The sequence below is a fragment of the Lissotriton helveticus genome, chromosome 5_1 (assembly GCF_964261635.1).
Source record: "Lissotriton helveticus chromosome 5_1, aLisHel1.1, whole genome shotgun sequence".
Lineage (NCBI taxonomy): Eukaryota > Metazoa > Chordata > Amphibia > Caudata > Salamandridae > Lissotriton > Lissotriton helveticus.
The window spans coordinates 1,993,735,903-1,993,745,271 of record NC_136065.1 but is presented as its reverse complement, the minus strand read 5'-3'; the positions used below and the strand labels follow the sequence as shown (position 1 = coordinate 1,993,745,271).

At 45.4% G+C, this 9,369-nt stretch overlaps 1 protein-coding gene across 1 annotated transcript in view; it reads left to right on the top strand.

The window, feature by feature from the left end:
* Positions 1-1,141: 1,141 nt before the first annotated feature.
* Positions 1,142-9,369, top strand: part of LOC144752838 (E3 ubiquitin-protein ligase TRIM39-like) — a 745,961-nt gene continuing 737,733 nt past the window's right edge. The window contains exon 1 of the mRNA XM_078640678.1: positions 1,142-1,620. Within this exon, the coding sequence (XP_078496804.1) occupies positions 1,216-1,620 (405 nt within the window). The 5' untranslated portion in view covers positions 1,142-1,215. The remainder of the gene's footprint in view (positions 1,621-9,369) is intronic.

Below are 9,369 nucleotides of genomic sequence, written 5' to 3'. Positions count from 1 at the left end.
TTGGGCAAGTTTCAGCCCTGAGCTTCATTTGCGCACTCGAGCCTCGGGACACCTCTGCTGCTGCAGCTGAGTGACGTGGACTGTCACTCAACTCAAGCTGCACAGCAGTCCAGCCCCCCTTCCGCAGAGCACTCCCCCGACTCCCGGATACGCCGGGTGCTGCCCAGATTCCTGACGGCCTGGACATGAGGATTAATAAAATGACATATTTATAACTTCCTTGCACAGCCGCGGGTCCATGGGCTAGTGGGGCTACGCCCCTACGCCCCAATGGACGCACCGCGGCTGTATCAGGGGCCCCCCGAAAGGCTGGGGCCCAGTGCCAGAGCCCACTTTGCCCATGCATTAAAACGCCTCTGGTAAGGAGGACCCTGGGGGGCCAATGTGGGTGAAAGCTGCTAGGGCATCTGCGTTTTAGTAGTTAAGCGAATTTGCTATGGATGCTCTTGATAAATAACATTGATGCTTCAATCAATCGGAGTTGCCTGCGCCCCCTGTCCTGTGGTGTACTGAGTCTGAAAACTTTGCAGTCATCCAGCCTGATGCTGCTCTGCTCAGCTTTCAGCCGTTAGTACACTTTAGTTCAGGACTTCTTAGTTTCTCATTGCTCAAATGTGTGTAATTTCTGATATTATTAGTATGTCTAAATTGCTTAATGCAATTAATGTTCCCGTGAGAAAGTGTCACTCATAGTCGTTAAAATGTCACTCTTTATTACACTGAAATTGTGAAAATGTCACACTTAGCAATCTGAAACCTTGGCAGCTATGATCTCCCGAGTCGCAACTAAGGCTGGAGGTGCAAGAAAACTCGCCTCTTCATATGTCATCTCCCACCCCTGAAACACGATTTCAGGTCGATGTAACTGGGCCCACGTGCATTGAAAATAAAAATCCCCTTAATGCGGGCGGGCGACTGGAGTCAATGGCTCCTACAGGTCGCACACGTAACCTTGGGGTCCCGTCTCACCACCGCGCTACGTAAACCGAAAGTGAAACTAGACTCCTGACGTTGGTGACGTCACCAACCACGCAGTTCAATTTTGGAGTAGACCGCGGCATTAAGGTGCCGCCCTCTTAGGAAAGCAGACTGCGTGTGCGCGGCAGCTCCACAGAGAGGGAGGAGCGAGGAGCGAGAGACAGAGGCACGCCCACGCCTAGCTGACAAAGGAGAAACGAAACTGAACTTTCAACCTTCCCAGCCCATTACTGCACTATGGCGGCTGCCGGGGCAGTCAAGCTGGTGGACGAAGCCACTTGCGCAATTTGTTTGGAATATTTTAAGAATCCGGTTATCATAGACTGCGGGCATAATTTCTGCCAGTCCTGCATCTTACAATGTTGGCAGGAGATAAACACAAACTTCGCCTGTCCCCAGTGCAGGGCCATCTTTCCAGAAAAAAAATTTCGGCCTAACAGGCAGCTGGGAAACCTCGTGGAAATGGTAAAACTTCACCTCCCGTCCCTGAAGCCGCAGGAGAGCGTGTGCCAGAAACACCAGCAGCGGCTGCAGCTCTTCTGTGAGGATGACCAGGAGCCCATCTGTGTGGTGTGTGACCGGTCCAAGGACCACCGGACTCACACCGTCATTCCTGTAGAGGAGGCTGCCCAAAAGCACAAGGTATGTGTAAGGCAGGTGTGCAACGCCCACAGGGTTCAAAGGGCTTCATTAATATTTAAGTTTATTAAATGGTGAGTGTTATTGCTTTTCACAGATGCCATCACTTACTCTTCTATTTGCAGCCATAAAATGAAAACCGCGAGTCTACATGAATTTCCAAAAGTTTCCAAATGGCCTGATTATTCTTTATTATGACCCCACGTATATTTCTAGTACTTTTGTGGTAGAAAAGTGTTTGGCTACTGGATTCTTAAAGTGGTGAGGCAAAAAATTGAGCTTCAAGTTGAAAGGGCAGGCAAGCACAACCAGCAAGTCAAAGGGAAAGAGTAGTGTTCAGGGGTGGCAAGAACTCTTAAAAAAAATAGGTTTATATGATACCTTTTCTAGTACACACGATTTCAAGAAAATGTGCTGAAATGTTTTGAAAAAGTGAGTTCAAATGGTGCATATTACAGCACAAGTTTTATCATTTGAAAGAAGGCAAAATATACCACAGTCATAATACCAATTTCCTTGGTTTGCAAAATGCAGTATCTTTGTGTGCTAGTTGAACTTATATTTTTTGCATTTTAATATACAGCAGATTTGGCCCAGGGAGACTGAGTGCTTTACATGAGCAACAGGTTACATCACACAAGGTCAGATTCATGTTGTTTGGGCACTGGGAGATTAAATGATTTGCCCAGAATTAAAGGATGTGGGCTGATGCCAGGACTAGCACCTGGTTCCCCAGATCCTAAGTCAGCAACTCTGGCAGTTAAACCACATTTCCTCATGTGACGCCTTGCTGCATACAAAGCTCCATCCATGCCTAGTAGAGTACTTCCAGATCATGCCAGATTTCTGGTCAGCATAAGACTCCTCCTGCTCTTTTTTTGGTCGGTACAGCACTATTGGGCACATGCATCAATATTGCATTTTGCAATTCCTTAATTGCGAAAAATAAGGAATCTCAATTAAGGAATTGCAAACTGCAATGCATCAAGAAATCGCTATAAAAATAGCGATTTCTTAAAATTCCTTAATTGCGATTCTCTAATTGGGAATCGCAATTAAGAAATACCTAGAGGCCCATAGGAATGAATGGAAAGACATTCTTAATTTGCAATTCACCATTAGAAATTTGCAAATTAAGAATGCAATTTCAAGGGTGCAGGGGTGTCCAAAGGACACCCTGTTGCACCCCTGAAATCTGCTTAGAAGTACATTTTGCACACTCACATGCCCCAAGGGGCGTGTGTGTAAAATGGAACTTTGAAAAAAGCACCTTTGTGCGTTTTTCAAGTTTTCGCAAATTACCATGAAGGTGAACTTCATGGTAATTTGCTCCCCTTATTTGCGAATTCGCAAATTTTTAGAGTTTGATGCATTGCATTTAAGGAATCTCAATTTGAGATTCCTTAAATGCAATCGCAATTTAAGAAATCGCAATTTTGCGATTTCTTAAATTGCGAAAATTACAAACATGTTAATTCATCCCAAAAATGGAAATTGCATTTGCAAACGGCCGAATTTTGCGATTCGCACCATTGCGAATGCAATTTCCTTTGATGCATGTGCCCCTATAATTCATCTATACTTTCAGTGCTGATCTCCATGTTAAGTGCAGAGCTCCCAGGCCAAGTACAGAGCTCACAGCTCCGCACCAGAGGGTGATTATTGCTCTATATAAATTTGAATTTCTAGGAATTTATATAGCGCACGTATACCACGCGGTTTCATGGCGCTTTAAGGATGCTTGGCCAGTGACTAGGGAGGCAGGAATTACTGGGATGGGAATGCGCGAGAAAAAAGGAAGGTCTTGAGTGCCCTGCGGAATTCAAGATAAGAAGGAATAGATCTGATATAAAAGGGGAGAGCTCATACTCGGTGTAGAACACACTGCACAGAACAGGCATCCCTCTTCTGTACATGACCCCTGTGAGGAAAGTGTTAATTAGTGTGCGTGATGCTTCCTGTCGGAAAAACACCCCCTACACCATCAGTGGCGTCTGATACAAATGAAAAGGGTGGGGGCGGGTAGAGGGGATGCAGGGGGGCCTGGGAGTAGAAAGCCAAGGGGGTTTAAAAATAAATAAAAGACTTACTGATGCTGCCGTCCGCTTCACACCTCAGTACTTCTCTGCTCTCCTGCTCCCAGCAGTCACTGGGACACATCACAGATTCCTCATCCAGTGCAGATACTGCTCTCATGCTATTCTTAGCATAAGGATTGTACGGAGGCGGATGGTTTGACGCTCGCTCAGGCACAGGGAGTCTGTGCTTTTTCTCCTTCCGGCTGTAGAATACAGCTGGGTTGGAGAAACCTGTGCGCATGTCTGTTTGGCCAGCCAAAAAATGGTCAGCCAAACATACATGCCCACTTGTAGCAGTGCATACCACTCCTCCTCCAAGCCTCCCAGTGTCAATCAGGGTGGCCCGGCTTGCCCTTGAATCGGCATACTGAGCAAGGCAAAGGAAAAATAAAATGATAAACGCATGTTTTATTATCATTTTATTTTGCCTTTATTCACTGCTCAGAAAACAGTGGGGTGATACTTCTCCACCTTAACGGAGGAGCCACCACTGTTCACTGCACCAGTCTCCCTGCGCATGCCTCTCTTTCTACATTGCTGGTTGCCCTACCTCTTGAATAGTACAACCATTCATTAAGACGACTTCCTTGATTTTGTTTAGAGAGAGAAAATACAATGAAACACTTCACACAAGGGACTTCCAAACACCTAGAATCCATTGCTCATCTACTGGAAAATGCAAGTCTAACGTTCCAAGGGACACAGACACACACACACAGTAACATATGTTCTGTGAGCAGGGAGCATCTGTCCAGGAAGAGGAGTTGCTCTCTGTAGGAGGTAGGAGACTTTGGGGGCTGCAGTTGGAGGAATCTGGTTATGAGACAAGGAACATCTATACTTGTTAACATGTTTCAGCCTGTTGATTAACCCTCAAATGGGTCTATACGGCTTTCCTCAGGACCCTTGATCCCAAGTATGTACTAAAAATCCCTAACCCCACCGTCCCATTTTTTCTTTTTAACCCCTTGCATGCTGGTGACGAACCCTAGCCGTCACGCTCCGGGGTGCTCGTGTGCGGATGACGGCTGGGGTTCGTCACGGCCCTGCCCTGTTCGTTTGTTTACCGCACAGCGGCGGAAACGGGACAGCATCGAAGGGGTTAATCCTGGCAGTATAATTCCAGAATAAAGAATAAAAGGTGGATATATACAAGCTAGTTTTAGATCTCACTATCAGCACATTTAATTTTCTTGATCTACATTCCTACCTCCTTTTGTGTGTATACAGTTCATTCAGGGGAGATTGGGGTAGGAATTTACTCTCGCCCCCCCCCCTTTTTTAGGTTTCGGCTACCGTCGCACTGCGTAAGCAGTGGGCGGAGCCGAAATCTTTTGTCTGTAGTATGGGGGCTGAACACGCCCCTCTTCTCCATTGGCTGGCCTCGTAAATCCTGGCCAGCCATTGGAGGAGAGGAGCGTCACTCAGTTCAGGGCCCGCCTTGACGCGATTCGGGGGCGTTTCCGTGTCTTTTTTTAAGTCACGCCCTCTCCTCTTCCCATTGGCTGGAATTTTACCTTCCAGCCAATGGGAAGGGGAGAGCACGCAAACACGCCCCCGAATCCCAAAATGACCTTGTTTTATTGGCTACTTGGATCCCGGGCGGAATCCGACCTCCGCAGCAAACTGAAGCGTCAAGGAGCAGAACGGTAAAGTGGCTGCCGCTGTGCCCCTGTTTATGTTACACATTCTGGTACAAGTGTATGTGTCCTCAAATGCATTTTGCGATGTTGCTCGGCTTGTTTTAAGATTGTTTTGCAGTTTTATTTAGAGCGAACTGGTCCCGAAGGTATTGGAGCGTGAGCACTAGATACATTGAGCAAGGGTTTTAGGCACGGGGAGATTAAGTAGTTTGCACAGAATCACACGATGTTTAGCCGACGCAGAGACTCGAGCCGGGGATGCCACATCACGTACCCAGCCTCACTACTCCAGGTGAGCACCTCCCAGTGTTTACCGGAAAAGCTTCGCCTTCTGAAGCAGCTGAGCGGCTGCAAGAGTGTGTGGCGCACACTGGGGTCGTCTCTACGGAGCCTTTGAGCCCGAACGTTCTCCACGACTCCGTCCGCAGGTCTCTGTGATTAAAAATGAAAACATTTGGGTGTTGCATGTATGTTCGCACAAAAGGGCAGAGAGGATTACACACACGATTAAGGATGGGGCTCCTTTTCAGTATTTTTTAGGTACTGGAAGGGATGATCAGCAAGAGATACGCAAGTAAATGAACAATATGTATAATCGGGGCCAGATAAGGGTCTTAAACGTAATTCGGAAATTTAAACTACAAATCCCAGCATTCTTTCGTCACGTGATGTTGCACGTACGGTTAACTGGCCGTAATGGAGGTTTTGGCGTTTGAAGTGAATAACAGGCAAAGCGGAGCGTAGCCAGCAGTCAGCAGCGGGAACAACAAACGTTGAGAACAATCGTGTAACACTTCAAAGTAAGTGCGAAAATACACGATCTAACAAGAGACTAGGAGGCAGGAATGGTCGATAGAGAGAGTTTACAAATGTATTTTGTTTATTATTTATAGTGGCAACGTATGTGGAATCTTAGCGGTATATCGGGAACAGTTGGAGATTCAGAACACACTCTTATGTACACGGGTCCAGTACCTTGGAAGTAATTTGAGAGATAATCGTGGTTTGAAATGTTGTTACTGAATAGTTTTTCAGGTATAACAAGCGGTCTATAGTTTATTTTCGCAACGGACTACATAGAAAAGAAGTGTGGACCTTGAAGTAGTTGTACAGCCTTATGTAGTGTCACCTTTCATATACACTACGGGTGAGTGCGTAGTTCAAAACAACACATGAAGAGTAATTATATACTCCGCACTATGACTAATGGTTACTATACATCTAGTTGCAGATGTTAAAGATTTAGCGTCCCGATCATCCCGTTTGCATAGATTGTCACGAAGGTGATTCCGGTTGATTAAAGCGGCGGTGAGTTTCCTAGTATTGTAGTTGTGTAGTGGCAGAGGAAGGATGTTTTGGAGTTGATTACGAACAGCGCTGATATATTAATGGTTACATTGAATATTCACAAAATTGTGAACGTTGAGTTCAACAGGCACAGTGCACACTAGAGCAGGGCCATCCTGTTCATGGTTTGAATAAAAATGAATGGGCGCCATATATTGAATGTAACCAAAACATCAAAGGCGGGAATAAAACAGGACGCAATGCTAGCGCAAACCCTCGACCCCCGGAGAAGTAAACAGCGTGAACGTCCTTGCAGCTGGTGAACGCACGCACATAAACATATAGAAGGGCACACTGCACAGCTAAGCGATATTTAGTTTATATACTGCCGAGGCCGCTCTTGCTGAACGATGAGCGCTTTAGTTCCGGCGGTGTTTAAGAGGAGGAAAGTTCGATTTGTGTCTGTGTGGGGGGTGTTCTCAATAGGGGGCACGGGTAGCCCTAGTCCTTCTGGGTAAGAACCCCTTGCTCACAAACAAGAGTGAGACAACCCATAGTCCTAAGGGGGGCTCAGTACTCTGTGGGAAAGGGGGTGGGGGGGATGGGACACGAAATGCCACTGCCTCCTCCCCACCCCTCACACTTTGTGTCATCATCTCCCAATACTTTTCCTTTTTAACTTTAACATAATCACAGGCTCTCTGCACGAACTGTTATTGCATCATGACATTTGACAAATGGCTATAAATGTGATAAATGTCAACATTTATAGTTTCGTCTAATGTTCTTTCACCATGACTTAGTCTGCACTGCAGATGACTACACCGCTTTAGCTCTGAGATGGTAACTTTCCTTTAATTGCAATAACTCCACACGTAGAATCTAATTTGATTATCAGAGCTGGCTAACACTGTCATTAAAGTTTAATGCTTTTTGATTGATTGTGCCCATGTTAAAATCTAGAAAATATAATTGCAGTGTCAGCTTCTCCTTGTAAAGCGGATCTTCAAAGGTTCATTCAACTTTTGTTTTGTAATTAGATTTGACAAAGAATTATCATTTGCCTTCAGGAGTCAATTTTGCTTATTAATTGGTGCATTCTGTCTTTAAGAGACAAAAAGGTGCAGATATAACTCCATTATCGTATCTGCCCACATCTTAACATCATACGCGCACATACACTATGATTGGTAAGTGATGTACACTACGTCAGCGACGGTTGTATTTATAAAACTGACGTAACGTGCGCACTCCTTATAAGGAAAGGCGTCACTTGGTGTTTACTCTTTACTAACCACAGATCTGCAGATTCCACTCTGAAGCCTGCAGCCGACGGTGTCTGCCTACAGTGGATCTCTATAAATTGGTATTGACACGGAACAAGCCGTGGGTGGAAATATTTATTTAGCTCTTAAGTGGAACAATTGTCAGGCCGGCTAATCTGCAGGGATTCTCCCTGAGGCTTCGGGCCGAGACGGTCAATACGGTCTCTGGTTTCTAGATGTCTCTGCTGTTGCAGGCCCGGGACGTGGCTAGGCACGGAGAGCAGATGGGGACAAGACCCCCACCCCCATTTTAGCGGATCCCTAGCTCGACAACTCAGGGTGCATATGGTATAACGCCCTATGGGCCATTATTACAGAACAAGCATTTACAATCCAACGGTTTCGCCTTTGGAAAAGTTAGAGCTATTAGCAATGTAAATGACAATGCCATTCATTTATCTGTTTTCAAAACCAACACATAAATACAAATTTTGTCATTTACAATGCCAATAGCTCAAACTTTTCCAAAGCCGAAACCGTTGCATTGTAAATGCTTGTTAAAGTGTGTTAGCATCTCATGTGTAACTCATCTGTTCAAATTTTGTCACTCCTGATTTATCATGATCTTACCACTCCTCTTCAACGGTCAGGCAGCTGATACCAAAGAAAGCTGTGCAGCTTGCTGTAAGTTTAACTCCATTTCTGTTATGTTAAAAAAAAAAATTTAAAGCGTACGTACACCAAATTGGTTTCATGGCGCTACTGTGAGAGGTGCCGGGGCCCTAGGTAGTTTCTTGTAAGCTTGTCGAAACAGCCTGGTCTTGAGGACCCTCCTGAAGCTCAGGAGGTCGGTGCAGGATCGGATTACGGAGGGAAGAGAATTCCAAAGTCTTGGAGCTAGGACGGCAAACCTAGCACCACCCTGGCGCTTTAGTTTGAAGGAAGGAGTTGACAGAAGGTGCTTGTGGGCGGAACGCAGGTTGCGCATAGGTAGGTGCCTCTTAATGAGGCTATCCACAAATTTAGGGCTCCTGCCATTCAAAGACTGTAAGAAAGTTAAGTTTAAAACTATTGTAGGGGTTTATAAAGTGTGGAGTAGTGTTCGTAAGATTTTGGGGTTTGGGCGATTTTCATTTTATACGCCAGTGAGCAGTAATAATGATCTACCCCCAATATTTCATGATAGCTGTATAAACAGATGGGTCTCGGTAGGGGTGGTGCAGCTGGGCTGCTTTTATAAACAAGGCTGTCTTAAGATGTTTGAAGATCTACATGTGGAATATAACATTAGCCATAGGGATTTCTTTAAGTTTTTGCAGGTCAGAGATTTTTTAACAAAGAAAACTGGCGGGCGGGAGAATTTCCAGAATAATCAATTGATTGATAATCTGTGTAAAAAAACGACTCCCAGGATTGGGGAAATGTATGAAATTCTGAATCTAGCCTCCCCAGATGATATGGATAAACAATGCGCCGCCT